General features: G+C 42.9%; 1 protein-coding gene across 2 annotated transcripts; it reads right to left on the bottom strand.

The window, feature by feature from the left end:
• Positions 1-8,497: 8,497 nt before the first annotated feature.
• On the bottom strand, positions 8,498-11,660 carry LOC123043420 (transcription factor RAX2). 2 transcript variants are annotated; one of them, XM_044465871.1, is made up of 3 exons: positions 11,103-11,653; positions 10,227-10,356; positions 8,498-9,689 (listed from the first exon to the last, which is right to left on the bottom strand). In XM_044465871.1, the coding sequence occupies exons 1-3, from the start codon at positions 11,236-11,238 to the stop codon at positions 8,900-8,902; spliced, it is 1,056 nt and encodes a 351-aa protein (XP_044321806.1). In that variant the 5' UTR covers positions 11,239-11,653; the 3' UTR covers positions 8,498-8,899. The 2 variants fall into 2 exon arrangements, with proteins under 2 accessions (XP_044321806.1, XP_044321807.1); XM_044465872.1 differs by lacking the exon at positions 10,227-10,356 and having other exon boundaries at positions 11,103-11,660.
• Positions 11,661-17,823: the final 6,163 nt, after the last annotated feature.

The raw sequence follows: 17,823 nt of genomic DNA on the forward strand, positions 1-17,823 counted from the left end.
TGCTCATATGCTGGGAAATTTGGAACGAAAGGAATGCTACGGTCTTTCGCTCCAAAGCAACACTTCCTTCCAGGGTGGTTGCGACGATTAAGGATGAGGCAAAAACTTGGGTTATCGCAGGGGCTAGATTATTGGGAAACTTAATTCTGGGAGAGTGATCCCTTTTTTTCGGGCCTGGGTTGTTCTGTAACCTTAAAACTATGTCTTACTCCTTAGTTAATGAGACGGCGCAAAGTTTTTTGCCTCCGTTTCAAAAAAAAAAGACCACCTCGTCGATGCCTCATAATCTTTGTGGTAGCCTTGAGCATGTTGGCACACATCAGTTGGAGACAATCAGGAACAACGCAAGTTAGAGACAATCAGGAACAACGCGGATAACGAGCTCCCGAAGGTCATATCAGTTGACCAAGCAAAAACCTAACCCTTTAGTGCATATGAGGAAAAAACAATCCTTGCATAGGTGGGTTGCGGTTTCAAGGATGGTCAAACAAAGTTGGCACCTGTATGATGCAATAACCCCAACCCCGAATTGCATATGCATGTCCATTGCAAGAATCCTCATGAAGCACAAATTTGGAGAAAAGCCTACGATTTATGTTTACGCTCTGCATGCGACTGTTTTTTTTCGTCTACAAATGCCAAACCAGGGACTACATCATATTATTATGATGTCATCAGCTATTCATCCGAGAATCGAATCAATTGAGTAATCCTCTGGACAGGACTTGATGTTGCATAATGTACAGTAGTGCTGATCGATCATAGACTAAATCAAATGCTGACGGCCGGCAACAGTCTCGAAGCACATGTGGAAAGGTCAGAGGTCAATGCAAACAGCATTTGTAAAATATTATTTGGTTTCTCTTGCAAAAACACTGTCGCTGTCGCTGCAACAACCACAAGGTTCTTCTCTCCTTCTTCCTTAATTTGGAACTGAGTATATTGGTGACACCCACAACAATAATGCCAAAAGCCAACATGCATGGTTTCGCACAAAATTTCACAAATAGATCTGCTCATTGTCCTATGCCATGAGGAGTGCTTGGTTAGCTGCATTCGTTGCTGTGTATAAGCCCTTGGCCAGATGCCTTGACTCTTGCTCCAAGTCAGAAGATCAACCATGCAAAAATGAAAATATGGGAAGAAAAAATACACAGTCTAATATACAAAAATGTAATTAAAGCACGAACCTGGCTATGTAAGTGTGTTGTGCAACTAGCTAGTAATCATGTTGTTGGCAAATTGGCATGAATGGGTTCATGCATATGCGTCGTTGAGCCGGGTCTCTTTCGAGGATTAGAGTTGTCCAACAACTACAGTATGTTGTATAGGTAGAGTAGCCGTGTCATCATAATCTTTTTGTTTTCATTTGTTCGGAATTTGTCGTCGTTACTTAGCTTCTTAATGCGATCTCAGTCTAATCTAACAACTTAATTAAGCACATTACCTATCGTTTGCCGTTGGCTGTCGTCCTAAACAAGCATATAAACCAGTTCACATTGAAAATCACCGATGTCTAAGTTGGATGGTTCCAATATGCCAACGCATATTGACCTGTTCGTACATGCGGCGTTGCTCACAGAAGCTTGTGCATGTTCGGGCTGAATATGTATGGTTGGTATCTGACGGCAACACACCGCCAAACTAAATTTAGGTTAGGTGGAACCTGTAACAAACTCTTCGAGCGAGTGTACATCAGAGCATCAGCCACCGTATATTGCAATCCTATTATTTTCATACATTTAGAGGAACATACTGCCGGTGGAGCGAGTCGGAGCTGCGGAGGAGTGAGTCCATGCAGTGATGATGGCATTGCTCTCGGTGGTCGTTTGTGGAAGCAGGCTCGGTCGGCGCAGGTCCTGCTTATCTCTCTAGCAAAGATCAGTGTCAAAGTCGAAGATGTCTCTTGTTGGCGTGTGTGGCCGGCTGCTGGCATGGGCAGTCATGGGCTTCGTGTAGTTGTTTGCCGGGAGCACTTCCTTGAAGCTGAAGCCGTTTGTTCGGGCGTGGGTAAGGAAACATGTTTGGCGGGTCTTTTTTTCTTCTCAACAACTTTGTGGTGTCCCTCTCGGCAGTCAGGTTGGCCGATGGTGCCCTGTTTTGCTGTTGTAATCCATGGCAGCGATGTACATGTGGATGAGTTTGTAACAGTTTCATCCGGTTTTTCCCTAATTAACTAGGCAGCTAGCTTTCACATTCTTCTAAAATGTTTTCTTTTGACTCGATTTCAGAAAAAGTAAAGGAACATAAGAATTTCCCAGGAAAGGAAAACATATCTGGGAGTGCATCGGTGCCATTGTTCATGAAATTTTTGGCACTCAATACCGCATTATTTCTAGATAATTAAGCTTTTATTTGTCTAATCTCGTTGCATTAGGATGATACAATTGCAATAGAGTTTAACCTGCGGCATCCGCATGTAAGCATATTAGGCAATTAGCTAACATGCAACACAGTAAAAAGCCAAAAATTTATGGAACGTTGGAGTTTTGTTGGTTATTCCTTGGATATAGGAACAATAATTATCTGCACGCGATCTGTAGAGGTACATACATTTTTCCAGAAGGTAAAATCTCTCAAAATTTTGTATGGAATATAATACCTTATTTATTTACGGTACCATGATATGATACTAGTATATTCTCTTTTATCAATTAATTAATATTATGGCATGTCAACAATATGCCTAGTTTTCTTTTTACGCGGTAATATGCCTAGTTTGTATTACACGAGGTTGCATTATATTGTGAGAGGTAAAAACTATGACCCAATTAGGTAAAAGCTATATATTGGTGTCCCCCTCGCCACCCGACCCTCGAAAATGTGAGCCAGAGCATCATTAGTTGCACTCTAGTGACTTCGAATTGTCACGTACCACAGCAGGCAAAAAGACTTCCATCCATATTAGTATCAAGAATCCCTGGTTCCCTCTCTTCCCATGTGTCATAGCTTTAGTTACCTTACATGCATGCGTTGTACCACGTTGGTATTGAAGCCAAGGAACATCAAGACGGCCAGAACTAGCTAGTGATAGTCATCATTTTGTACCTCTTGTACGTGACCTTTGTTTGTGCCTAGCAGTCAGAGAGCGTACTTACGCAGCATGATAAATTGATAATGAGGAAACACGCGACAGCGATGAACTGGTATAGCACGTGCCCATTGCAGCTGTGATTTAGTAATTGCCACGACGAAGGAAGTTTAATTAGCAGCCCATATGGCACATGGTTTGCTACGATCTGATAAATGAATGTCCAACTTAGTCTATAAAAATTAGAGTATAAATTATTGTACTATCATTTACTTTTGGAGCGTTTAACATTTTGAAATAGCTAAGGTCCTGGATTGACAATAATCCATTTCACGGCTCTTATTAAGTCCTACTCCTACAAGACATTTGTAAAAATGTTGTTGATTAGCTTGTGAGAAGTTATTCTAGTCTCGTTAATAAGGAAAAGAGGTACATATTTATCAGAGATGCAATAGTAGGGACCCAAAACGTGAGATCCGATTTACAATTTTCCTTTTGACCAAATAGATCCGATTTACAGTTGTACTATAGTTTGGATTAGTTTATTTTATTGCGGCAATTGGATAAAATTATGTACACCTGCACTATTCAATACTATCATTTTCAAATAAGATGAGACATTTGCTTGATATTCCCTCCATTCTAAAATTCTTGAGTTTTAGGTTTGTCCTTGGTCAAGCTATTTTAAGTTTGACCATATCTATAAGAAAATATGCCATCATCTAAAACGCCAAATGAGTTTCAATATATTTATCATAGCATATATTTTCATCCTATATATATATTTGATGTTGTGGATATGAGTGATTCTTTCTATAAACACTGCCAATGTTACTAGTCCGTTTTTATTTACTCCGTGTATTAGCTTTGATCTAAGTCAAACTTTATAAAGTTTGCCCAAGTTTATCGAAAACAATCTAAACTTTCACAATAACAAATATATATGGTATGAAAATATATTGAATGATGATTCTAATGGTATTGATTAGGTATTGTGGATGTTAATAATTTTTTGTATAAACTTGATCAAAGTTTACAAAGTTTGACTTGAAACAAAGCTAATATGCGAAGTAAATAAAAACCGGAGGGAGTACTACCATTTTCAAACTTTGCCTACTAGCCTAGTATAGCACTTTTTCAAACTATTTTCAATATATTTACCTAGATCTAGTACTACCAAGTAAAATAGTGCTCAGTTACCAAGACGACAGTTCTTCCTTTCACCAAACTTTGCTACTACTATATCACAGGGGACCTTTTTCCAATGGATAAGATACTCTAGAATGACTGATGTGCAAGTTGACCAATTTGAGACTGCTAGGACGATGCACGACGACACCAGCTATATCCAATTCATGAACTGTCAGTGCCAACCTTTTTATAAAATGTTATTACGTGCTCTTCCGTCCCACAGCTCGATCGTACCCGACAAATGACAGGGATCTCTTTTACATCCGTAGCACTAGCAAAGTTGATGCCTTCTTCTTGGAATGATTGATTGGCTCGCTTGCAAGCATGTGCCTACGGATCCTTCTTGGTTTCTGCATGCATGGCTTTTGACAGCAAAACGTACGTTTTCAGTGGTACCCATGGAAAATTTCATGTAATAGCTGTTCGGAAGACTTACTTAGAGATGTCATGTGCAATTATTGTTTTAGTTTTTGTTAGGGGAAATAGAGATGTTTAGTTTGCTTGGGTACACCCCCTTTATGAAGTTTGGCAGACTAGGTGGGATGAACCAGTATAATTTGGCCGGCTCAAGTTTTGCTGGATAGGACCCCAGCCAGACCATGGTAGGATCATGACTAGAAGAGCTTTGAGCTCTATCAATTTCCACACATATAATCTCTCTCTATCACCATGGATATTTCTATCGGCATACCTCGACCACTCGCTTCACGGGAGACGTGTGTGTCGGCTTGTGGAGGGTACTTGATGTGTGTCAAGGGCACCCTTGAGAGGGGAAGCAGGTTAAGTGTTGGGAAAAGCTCCAGGAAAAAAAATCATGCACATATGTATTGCTTAGCAATGTACTTGTGTAAATTCCATAAGCCCATCTAAAAAAATTCCATGAAATCATATGACCATTTATGACCCGTATCAAAATGAAAAGATGAGAATGAACTATATCACTATTTTTACACAGGTCACAGATTGGCATATTTTTCATGAATTTTATATTGGTAAGTATGAAATTTTATAAAACCTAGAAATGCGGGTTTTTTTTGCTATATTTTAGTAAGACTATCCATAGTGGAAACAACTTCAGCGGTAATATATATGGTCCAAGTCAGCAAATTTGCTTATGTGACAATGATTTAATGAGGAGGGAGATCGACGAATTGAGTAACATGGCTAGTCACTCATACTATGGGTAACATCACACAAATCAAAACAAAATGAGTCACATATGTTACTCCCCACTATAGAGGCAGTAACATAGACTAGTAACATATGCATGTTACTAGTCTAAGGTACTCCCCACTATGGGTAGTCTAAGAGAGTACACTGGACCCGAAATCATTGGAGTATTTTGCTGCCCTGATCGACATGGAAAAATCAATTCCAGACAGAGGTAACCAGCATACACATCACAAGTGGACATGATATTATAGGGAACCTATTACAGTGACAGCCAGAGTGAAGAGATTTACACAATTTTATACACAGGTTTCAACCATAAGAAACGTTTTATTCACATGAACCGACGACGACGACAGTGAGGCGGATATCCCTCGCGTCGTTCCGCGATGTCTGTCACCCTGTCCGCGCGCGCATACTAATCAAACATTCACGCATGGGGAATCTTTTCCGCCTCCGATCTCACGCGGAATCTTTCATCGATCGCTCTGCCCTAGCAAGCAAGCAAGCAATAGGCTCGCATGGCCATGCGCCCATGCATGCCAGCTTCTGCGCCTGCAAGTGCCACAAAACAATGGGGCGCCTGCCTGACACTGACACTGACGTACGCTTACACGACACACCCAGCCGTGTTTCTCGCGGCGAGTAGTCCAGGCTTCAGATAGACAGTATACGAGTACTACTACAGTCTATAGGAGACGCCTTTCGCTGCCCTGTCCACGTACGGCCCGGTCCACGCGCGCGCTATTCCGCTATAGGTAGGTACTCCCTAGAGAACAGTGACGACAGCATAAAAGAACGTGGCAAAAGAGTTTGTCCTTGCAGTATGTGAGGAGCAGTAAAAACGGATTTTCAGGGATATTCAAATTCAATAATAGCGGTACAACAAACACCAGAAATAATAAAAATACATCTAGATCCATAGACCATCCAGCGACGACCACAAGCACTGAAACGAGCCAAAGGCGCGCCATCATCATCGCCCTTCCCTTGCCGGAGCCGGGCAAAACTTGTTGTAGTAGACCGTCAGAAAGTCGTCTTGCTAAGGCTCCAGAGGACTAGCACACCAGAACAACAACCACCATTGTTGAAGAGCAGCGTAGATTAGAAGGATCCAACCTAAAGACACACGGACGTAGATGAACAATGACCAAATCCGAGCAAATCCACCAAGGATGGATCCACCAGATACACCACTCCACACGCCCATCGAGGATGTTAGCCGCACCATTGGGACGGGGGCTAGGTGAGAAAAATCTTATTCCATCTTAAGGGAGGCGTCACCGCCTCGTCCTCCTAAGCAGGACACAAACCTAACAAAACTCAAAAGGACATCTAAAACTGGAGCCCTCCCATTCTCCTAGAGCTTTGGGAGTGTTTTCCTTATTTTATTTTCTCTTCTACACTTGTCTTCTTTTTTAGCTTCACATGGTAAATTCGATGGGATGACTTCGGGATGAAAATGAGAGCAGAAACAGATGTAATTGTGTGTTGCCACATTTGCTTCCACATTTTGAGCGGAGCTGGAAAAGAACACTAAAGTCCCAGATAAAATAGGGAAGCGGGTAGTGGCGGAAAAGAATATGATGTGCAAATAAATATGAAACAAATTAAATTCGTCGGAACTCAAAAACCTCTTGAACCAAAAATAAAATAAAACCAACCAACAGATTCCAATGCTAATACTTACGACTACAAATACTATGATATATCATGGGTATATAATGAGTTAGTATTGTGCATATATTTCCAGTTTTTTGAACATAATAAAGAAAATTGTTAGGGAAGAACTGGATCTCGAGAAGTCAGAGCTGGGGAAAGATTATGTTTTTGGGTGATAGGACTGAGTAGGTCCAAAGGTGTATATGGGTGGATTTGGCGTGTGCTACTTAAACAAAAACTTTCTGAATCCGCTCCCGTTTTGTAAATTTTCATTTTCATATTTTTCATGGCATCTCCATAATTTTTTAGAACAGGCGAAAACTTTGCGCTGAGTTTTTGTCACTATCTAGTTCGATTGGCTGCTCCCGCTGTCTCCGGTTTGGCAATAGATACCTTCTTGTGGCCATTTCGTCTTTAATCAAAAAATAGAAAAGAAAAACCCAAGACTGTGAGTAGGATCACTTAGCCATGCTTCATAATTGGAAAAAGGGTGCCATGAAAGTACATGAACATGCCACCCAACCAAAGAAAGATAATGGAAAGTTGCCTGAAATGAGCACTAAAGTATTTTCGAGAAATCTCCTCCAAATCGCCAGTATGACTATCGAAATCGTGAGCATCAGCATGTAGGTTCCAGATCCAAGTGGCATCCACATAGGATGTCTCTCGCGGCAACATCCCAAAATCTTGTGTATAAACTCTATATATGCGGTGGACCATAATCCACCGACCGAGTAACATGTGATTTCATGTAGCCTTTTTATAATAACTACTCCCTCCGTTCCTAAATATAAGTCTTTCTAGAAATTTCATTACAAACTACATACAGATGTATATAGACATATTTTAGAGTGTAGATTCACTCATCTTGCTCCGTATGTAGTTCATAATGGAATCTCTAAAAAGACTTATATTTAGGAACGGAGGTACTAGAAAAAACATGTCTAGGTCAGAGAAGATGCTAGAACAAAATATGGATGTTCCATATTCATGGCCAAACAAACACTGTGAAACGAAACAAGTAAGCACTGCCACATTCATGGCAAAGTTTGATGGAATCTTGGCTACAAGACGAACGGTAAGAGAAGAAAACTCCACGAGACCACAAACCGACGTTCTCGACAAACTTTAATCGGTGTATGCTTTGCAGCTTGTGAGCCTTCAGATGCGCTCTCGCTGTCCTACTCCTACGTACTCCTATGCATTGCATTGCAGCATCAAACAAGTGTGTGTGAGTGAGTGAGTGAGTGAATGAGAGAGACCGGGGGAGATCGTGTCATATAGTACATTCAGGGTGTCAGACACATCACATCGAAGCTATCACACACACATGGATGCATGCATGGAGAAGAAATGGACACACACATGATGGAGTAGCTAGGTTGGTACCACACCAAGCTATGAGAGTCAAGGTCTGGCCAAACAAACACTGTCAGTTTTTCACAGTACTTTTATGAACTTCATAACACTATACCTTTTGCTGACAAAGATGAGAGAGAGAGAGAGAGGTACAACAACAGTAACAGCAAGTAAGAGAGAGATTGAGAAAGGAGAGAGATAGAGAGAGAGAGAGAATCTTGATCCCATGTCACACCCACATACACACACAGCGGCACAGCGCAGCTAGGCTGTCAGCCACGTGCATCTGCATGCATGCAGCCGTGACACGGGAGCGTTTTAATCCACTTCACTACACAGATCAAAGCAAAACATAAAAGAAACGAGGAAAAAAGATCGCGCGCGCGGCAGTAGAAATTAACACACACCTTCTTCAATTCGATCTTGATTGATTGATGACCTTCTTTACGTGCGTACGTACGTCCTGATCCTTAATTACTCTGGTTTTTACATCATCGTCAGCTTCCCGGCGGCGGCCGCCGCGTGGGCGCCGATCAGCTCCGGGTCGTGGATCAGGCCGCCGCTCCCGTCGCCACCGCTCGCCGCCGCTGTCATGAGCAGCTGCTTGATCTCCTCGTAGCTGTAGTCCAGCTGCGCCTGCTGCTGCTGCTCCTGCTGGTGCTGAAGCTGAAACGACAGCTTGTGCTCCTGCTCCACGGCGCCGGCGCCGGCGCCGTACATTCCGTACGCGCTGTACCCGTTGTTGTTGTCGAAGCTCATCTCCTTCCCGTGGTGGCGGCCGCCGTGCACGTAATGGCCGCCGGCGTACTGCGTCGCGTCCGACGAGCTGCAGCTCTGCTGGTCGCCGCAGCCGAACGCGATCATGGCGCCGCCGCTGCCGCATTCCTCCTTCACCTGCAGCTGCCGGTGGGCCGCCGTTGCGTGCAGCATCTGTAGCTGTACCGCGGAGGCGCCGTTGTTGTTAGCCATGGGATTCAGGGAGCCTGAGCTACCGAGCATGTAGTGGTCCTGTGGTTGTAAGGTTAGAGGTTCCGCGGACTGCTGGAGGAGGGCCCTGGCGCCGGGGAAGAAGTTGCTGTAGTTGGAGTGGGGCGACGATGAGTAGGGCAGCAGGACCGGCCGGTGTTGGTGGTGGTTCTGCCGTGGCGCGCGCGGCGGAGGGCCGGCACCGGCCATGGTGGTGGAGCCCATGAGCTTCTTCTTCAGCTTGGTGTTCCAGTAGTTCTTGATGTCATTGTCAGTCCGGCCGGGGAGCTGCGACGCGATGATCGACCACCTGAAATTGAATCACATTAACATGATGAGTAATGCTTGTGGCTGCGTGCATGAGCTGTGCTAGGTTTTCTTTCTTTCTTGAGGATAATGGAAGAGGTTACTTCTCTCCATACAGGACGCACATTACTAGTGTTAATGGGTATATGCTTCTACCTAGATCTATGGTAGTTTTGGATCTTCAGCTCTGAGCACAAGATAGGGAAAACATATCCTTTTTGTGGAAGATTCTTCTAGGGAGCAGAAACTGCCATGCATGTGTTAGGGACATTTTGGTAAATAATTTTTTCCTCTAACATGCAAATCTGCAAAATTTCATCCAGAAAACATTTTGTTGCCTCCTGCACAAAAGAAAACATTGACAGGAACAATTCTTTTAAGCAGGCCATGGATATTCATATTTTCGGCTGAAAATTTGAGGACTAGCATAGCTTTATATTCATGATTTTCTCATAATTGTTTTCCAAATTGGGTGTGCCTCATAACAATGTGAGAGAACATGCACGCCCTTAAGAGAGAGAAGAAGAACAGTCTCGGGTACCTGCTTCCAATGCTTGCATACATGCTGCAGATGACCCTATCTTCATGCTCAGTGAACTCCCCATGCTTAATGTTAGGCCTCAGGTAGTTTAGCCATCTAAGCCTACAACTTTTGCCACATCTTCTCAACCCTAATTGTGATAACAAATTAAGGCCATTGGAAATATCTAATTGAACTAGAAGTTCATTGTTCAATACTAGAAAAATGGGGAAAAGAAACAATAGGTAGCATATGATTAGCCAGAGATATCAGGAAGAACATAAAATTAGGCGTGTGAGGAAGGGAATCCAGCGAGTCATAGCATTAGTTGTTGTAGGTGCATCAAATTGGCAAATTGTATGCTAATTAGTTCAAGGAGAACTCGGTTTTGTGGGAGAGACAAACAAAGAGAAAGAATGATTAACTCATGCCTGTTTGGTTCCTCAAGCATGGAACAAGTGTTTGGTGATCCTATTATGTAGTGAATGCACTTCTAATTGATTAAGGGGGGAAATGATAAGTCGAATACATTGGATAAGAAGAAGTTGCCACAAAAGACGACGGCATTTCGACTTAGAGAGAGATGTCTCTATCCAGACTACTAGAGTAGAGAGACTCATGGGTCATGACAATGATGACATGCTTAATTAGGGACCATTTGTTCTAGACGCGTGAGAAAAAAATCCATCCAAATTTCAACTGATCATCCCCAAGTCAAGAAAAATAGACGGAAGCAAATCAAGGACAAATTCAAGAGAGGAAGAAGAAATCTCATCTGCAAATAAATCAAAAGAAGTTAAGACAGGCCAGACCCATATCCTTACACAAACCAAAGTACCAAAACCAGCACACACATGCATCATAAATCTACAAGGCAGGAAGCTCGATCATACACACCTGCTTTCTGCGGGAGGGCGATCCAGTTGCCGCCGGTGCCGTGCTTGTCCATGAACTCCTTGAGCTTGGCGTCCTCCTCCGGCGACCATGGCCCTTTCTTCACGTTGTTCTTGTCGCAGCACGGCGCCCTCCCCATCAGGTGAGATCGATTGATATATCGAAGAAGAAGAAGATGAGGAGGAAGAAACAAAGGTAGATACAAGGCAGCGGCGACACCTAGCAGCCGCGCGCTACCGAATCCCACTGCTGCTAGCTAGCTGCTCCTCCTAACCGTCCTTTGTTAAACACTCTCCGAGCCTGAGCTAGCTAGCAGCCGAAGCGTCGAGGCAGGCAGCTCTGAGCTTTGGCTAGCTAGAAGACAGAGCAACACTGCCTCTGAGAGAAGATATATTGTTGGAGGGCACAGAAAGCAAGGGGGAGAGGAGGGCTATGGCTGTGGCTATGGCTAAGCTTGAGGGGAGGGGAAGAGAGGCCAGAGCTAAGCCAGCACAAGGCAACAAAGGAGGGCAGAAAAATATATAACACTGACAGCAGACAGTTGATCGATCAGAGAGAGATGAGAGAGACGACGATGTGGATGCTCTAAGAAGTCAAAGTGTTGGCTTGCGCTTGTTTGGTTTCAATCACCTCCGCTTTGCTGGTTGGCCGCTTCAAATCGAAATTTCGTAGCCTAGCGGGGTACTGCTGCCCCCACACCGCCTCTCCCTTTCTGTAAACAAAGTACACTTGCACATGGAATCCTTCGTGCCTGCTCGTTGATTACTTTGATGTGCTAGTCCAGCTCCAGCTCCTGCACGCGTAAAGTAAATAGTAACTGATTGTGGAAAATTGTTTAAGAGGAGAGTTGTTGTAGCTAGGTAGCTTCTTCGTAACAACATTTGTATGTTTTGGTCTAGTAGTGCCATGGAAATTTTCACACCAACGTAGTAAATCGCGGAGAAGATCACTACTAGCTAGTAGACGGTCAATATCAATAAATTGTAGAAATATCATTTATATTTCATCGTTCGTTCGGGTTAACTAAATTTGTAGCATGTATCATCTAGAAACAATCCAATCAAATCGGCATCATTGGGTATGGTTAGGATGTAGTCTCTCTTCCGTTGGACATCTTCTTACAAGTTGTATGGAAATCTATATTAACTAGATTTATAAGTCTAAATTTCATGCAGAACTTTTTATTTGAGAGACTAATAGGAGCTAATGTATACAACAGATAATTCCAAGCATAGTCATATCAAATAAAAAATCATACATGCAAAGAAAAAAGTACAATTGCCATTATTTCTATGTTCTCATAAGCAAAACTACTATAGTACTCGCTCCGTCCTGAAATTCTTGTCTTAAATTTGTCTAAAGACGAATGTATCAAGTCACGTTTTTGTATTAGATACATCCGTATCTAGACAAAGCTACAACAAGAATTTTGGGACGGAGGGAGTACCAAATAATATGCACATGTTGTCAACCTATTACTGAACTAACTCGCAAGACCTATTTACCAAAAGTTAAATTTACATGGTGTAAATTTCCATATATATATATATATATATATATACTTACCTAATACACCCTCCATTCCATATTAATTAATGATCAAACGGATGTACATCTTTTTTTAAGAGAAAAAACGATTGTATATCTGATACATCTGTCTGAGCGTCAACTAATAGGGAACAGATAGGAAGTAATACACTAGAATGTCTAGAACTACAATTAAGATATATTAGTTACACAATACATTTTACAAATATCTATTATGATAGGTTAAATAAACTAGTCACACCAGAAACATATATGTACAACATATATAACTTATGCAATTGTCAAAATATAATTAAAAAATAATCTCTTGTTACGTATAACTTAAATTTGGCAAAACAGTTTTTAGTAATGTTTACCAATAATGTTGTGCTAATTTTTTAATAAATGTATCAACTAAATAATTAAATTTTATAGTTTACGGTTTAATTTAAATAAAAAATAAGTTTAATAAAGTATTAAATTTTAGTATAAAAATTTATGTTTTCGCAATTCGTCCAATAATATGTTCGGATTGTACATTAGTCCTTTTATTATGGGTCGTGATTGAAAATATTTTACGCAATGTTGAAAAAGAAATTTTAATCATATTTCATTTTGGCAAACGTGCTAAAGACAGTGGTAAAATACACAGTAGATATTTGCTCCAACATGTTGATGTTGGTTATGAAATGTTAAAATTGTCAATTATCTAAACAAAGCTTAACATTAAACATTTTAATCATGATGAGAGATATTTAATATTTCAATTTTATTAATTAATTTATATTTTACTATTATTAATTAACTGCTTCAATAGTTTAATTTTTCTTAGACTCGAGAAATTCAGTTATGATAAATTAATATATTGAGAAAGTTAACATCGTAAATATTTCCAAAGTTTTCCCTTATCTAATTTTTTGGTATAACTACTGATTTTGATAACTTATTTAAAATTATTTTTAATTAAATTGTTCCTATATTTAGTGCTCCACTGTCCCTATGCGTATGCTCGGTTGAAAATAAATATAGTAAAACAAGGAGAGTGCAAATTGATTTCAAAATTTGTGAGACATCCACTGGGGAGAAACGTTCAGTTATGATTAAAAGAAATTGTAAGATTAGTTTGTAAATATATGTAACGAGTTAATCAAATGTTTTTAGATAAAAAAGATTGTAAAATTGCCCCGTAACTTCAGAATTTTTGTTGAACCATCAGCAAAATTGTAGACCCTTGCGCCTACAAATTGCACAATAGACCTCTTTATAGTGCAAAATGGTCCAAATTTTTTCTTCGGTAATAAGGCCACTGATTCATGCTGCAAACGTGTGAGCAAAAAAAGTATAGAAAATCATGAGTGAATATAATCAAAGAGCGAAAGTATACAAATATGTCCACGCAGTTGCAGCATGAATGAGTGGCCTTTTTTATGCCAACTAAATCTCCAGGGTTAACAAATATGTCCACACAGTTGCGGCATTAATTCTTGAGATTCCAACGAGTTTTTCTTTCATGGCAGCAGAAAAAAAGAGGGGTAAACTAATCAATCCAAAGTACATTGCTTACGTACTCGATATTTTTGTAAAATCCAAGGTGATTTATTCTCAAGCCGTAAACAAAAATCAAGATCATCCGACCTGGGCAAAGTAATGAACAGCCTGGTGGTGCAAATCATCAGTGGGCAGCAGGTAGGTAGCAGGCTCTGAAAACCCTGGCCGCCCTGTGCGTTTTTTCCTGCATGGACGGCAGACTAAAAACCCAGCAAATTAAACGCGGGCAGGAGACAATGAGACAAGTGGTCATACCTCATACGTATATAGTACTCCTACGTACGTACCTCTCGCTCTCACGCGTTATGCATGAGAAAAGTTCTCGCAAACATTTAGCAGCCTAGCAAGGCTCCATTGTCCTGAAAGTGATAGCTAATCTCGGCAGGCCCGTACCTGCCTAATTTGTCGTGTGTAATCTTCGTGCATTTACACGGGCTTACGCACGCTGCACTACAAAGGAGCATGAGGAGTACTACCTCGTTTGTGCATGCATGCATGTGCCGTTGGACGCGTCCATGCACGGACGAGGTAAAGTAAAGGTCTTCTTTTGGCAAGATGTGTGCGCAAGGACGGTTAATTAAGCTTGGTTTCTCCATGGGGTGCGGGAACACAGAGTCTTTGTCTCGTCGTGTTCACAGGTCGGCAATGGACCCTCTAATTAATTAAGTCGGGAAATTTGAGATCCAGAGGACTATACACGAGGACGAGCGAGCAACGTTAGCTAGAAAGAGCTTCGGCGAGTAAAAACCATGCTTGCAGTTAACTTTTCAGATTTATGACCACTTGTGCGTGTGAAATTATTTGGTTGGACTTTTTTGTGTGAACACTGCAATTTGCCATATGTATTAACAGAAACGCTAAAAATCTGACATCGGTTTTTTATGCATGGCAAATCTGATGTTTTTCATGGCAATTTATATTGGCACGATGATGGCAAATTTAGTTTGCAAGCACGGCAATTTTTTGGCAGAAAAATGAACTAACATGGATTTGCCATGCTCGCCAACTAAACTTCTCATCCTCGACGAACATAATTTGCCATGAAAAACGTTCGATTTGCCATGCTCGAAAATCTGACATTACATTTCTAGTGGAGTTCTATATTAAAGTCAGACCAACCCTTACAAGGCCATCCTTATAGAAACTAAAAATTACACATAGGTCCTTGGAGAAATCAACAATATTTTCTTCTCGCTCTTACAGACTGCGCGCCATGTACCAAGCCCGTTGCCTCCTCTGAACGTCCAAAACACCACCTCAGCCACCACGAAAGCTGTCAGCGTTCTGGGAACCAGGATGCCCAAACTTGCCTGTCTGTGGTCCACGGCGTGGCTCCATCGACGATCTGGTACGGCCCATCTACGACACCACCAAGACAAGACCCTCGCGAGGGGCCAAGCCTCGCGAGGGAAACGACGCCAGGACCTCCTGAGGGAGCGGCCTCCTCCCCAGGCTGCTCCTGACGAGCGGAGATTCCTATGCAGGTGCCCAACCTCATGAGGTTGCGATGACGCAAGCCATGATGATCAAGGCCAGGCGGGCGCCAGCGGGCGCAGAGAAGACATTTTCCTCTTGGTGCTAAGGAGGCAAGCACAGGCGTGGGTTCCCGAGGAATCAGGCAAAGGTTTCCATTCTGGTGCAACGAGACCAAGACTACCAGGACGGCAGGACGGATGGCATCGCCGAGCCCACAGCGGCGTGACGACCAGAAGCTTTGCAGGAGAAGACCACCTTTTGTCAGGATAAGATGTACTACTTTGTCCCCTTTCAAATGGGCCATTGTGGGATCCCTTCCCTCCTTCGTTTTAGGGGAAGAGGACCGAGGCCACTATAAGTATAGGTTAGCCGCCACCGAGGGCCAGATCCACCGAACCCCTCGACTCTTTCCCTCACCAGAGTAGACCACGCTAGGTTGTTCATCCCTTGTACTTGTTCATCCTCAGCCCCCCGGAAGGCAAGTCCACCCCAAAGTAGGAGTAGGGTCTTAAGGGTTGTTTGGCTTGCGCCCGAGCTGGCCCTACCAATCGTTGGCACGCCAAATAATTGGCGGACAATTTGGCCGCCCCCATCTTGCCAAAAAGTTGGCGCAGAAGTGAACTAGCAGAGGTGGGGAGGGCTGGGTGCACCAAATTTTTGGTGTCCATCCAAACAGCTGCGCAGGGCACAGTCAACGCCAATCTTTTGGCTGGGCACTCCACGGCATCAATCCAAACAGCCCCTTACACTGCAAGGTGGCCCGAACCTGGGTAAACTGCCGCGTCATCTACTTCCTTGTTCATCGAGCTAGGTCATGGGGCGACGGGTCAGTTGGCCGCAGAGTTGAGTTCTTCGCACACGTCCGAGAGTTCGAACCTTTCTTGGGTCTGCGGAGCCCTGAATCCGACATCTCGTAGCCCCGGGGCCCAAGGCGCGCTCGAACTTGGCTTCGAAGCGAAGCCAGAGGGCAAGGGCGAAGTGCCACGGGCCCCAATCGCCTACGGGCCAGGCTGACGCGTGGCGCTTGATGGGATGTGGGCGTCTACACTTCCCCATGCCGTCTCGGCAACTGCCCGACTTGACAACTGCCTGTCGCATGCAGAAAGGCCATCATTGCCTGGGACGTGAGAGGCCGGCAGTTAGCCTTCCTCCAGCTATAAATGGGAGAGGGAGCGGAGCCCCCCAGCTCATCTTCATCTTCTCGCTGCTTGCTCCTTCTTCTGCTTCACCGCGCCGCCGTCTTGCCAAGGCACCCATGGCGCCAGTGAGGAGGTTATCTGCCGCGGAGAAGGGAAAAACCTGCAGGTAGAACTGTGACACTCCAAAAAAATTTGTGGTTTTGTTTTCAGCAAGAGTCTTGCTTGGTTTAAAGAAGGTCTTTTAAACCCTTCTTAAAAACCTCTCACCTGAGTTTTCCCTCTAAAAATCTTTTCTTGGATTTATTTTCTTCTAAAAAGAAAACCTTTTTGGTTTTGGGGCTCTTCTTTGGTTTTGATCCCTCTTGTTTTTACCATGCCTCCTATGGTAAAAAAAATCCCAAAAACCCTTCTTCCACTTTGGATCAACCCAAACATTCTGTCCCAACTAATAAAATCCATTTTTGGATTTTATCTCATTTGTTTCTTTTCCAAAAACAATTTTGTCCTTTATTTTGAGCCTAGGTATTTTGCAAAGCAAGTACCTTAATGCCTTTGATTTTTGATCTCAACACAACTCCCCTGGATGGTCCTTACCACCCACAACCTGGAACCATCAAGATCCACTCTTCTCCCTTTCAAAATTTTCGAATTTCACCCTCTGCAAGTTTGGACCAGATTTGTCAAATTTGGTGAAATTCATATCTACACTTCTCCAAAAATTCCACCAAAATTTCAGGCAACCCCCAGTTGCAATGAGAGACCACTCCACCAAAAACCAGCTCAAGGAAAAATCCCTACATGCCAGAATCATTCTATCGAACACCTGGCCTACACTGTTACTGTGCTTCTTCAGTAAAATTCAGATTTCAGTGTCGTTTCTTCGTCAGGGATTCAGTCACATGTCGACTGTGCACTTGGCACGTTGCTCGCAGCTCCTCCTCCTTGTCCGGAGCACCACACGCGCGCTTGGCTCGTTCCTGGCGTCGGTGGCGCCCTGGCCCGTCTGCGCCGGCGTGTTCCACGGCGGCAGAAAC

Source organism: Triticum aestivum, chromosome 2B (assembly GCF_018294505.1).
Source record: "Triticum aestivum cultivar Chinese Spring chromosome 2B, IWGSC CS RefSeq v2.1, whole genome shotgun sequence".
NCBI lineage: Eukaryota > Viridiplantae > Streptophyta > Magnoliopsida > Poales > Poaceae > Triticum > Triticum aestivum.

Coding starts and splice junctions, on each gene's coding strand:
- LOC123043420 (XM_044465871.1), bottom strand. CDS start 11,238: ATGGGGAGGGCGCCGTGCTGCGACAAGAACAACGTGAAGAAAGGGCCA. Junction 10,357..11,102: donor CGCCCTCCCGCAGAAAGCAG/GTGTGTATGATC, acceptor TATCACAATTAG/GGTTGAGAAGATGTGGCAAA. Junction 9,690..10,226: donor TATGCAAGCATTGGAAGCAG/GTACCCGAGACT, acceptor ATTCAATTTCAG/GTGGTCGATCATCGCGTCGC.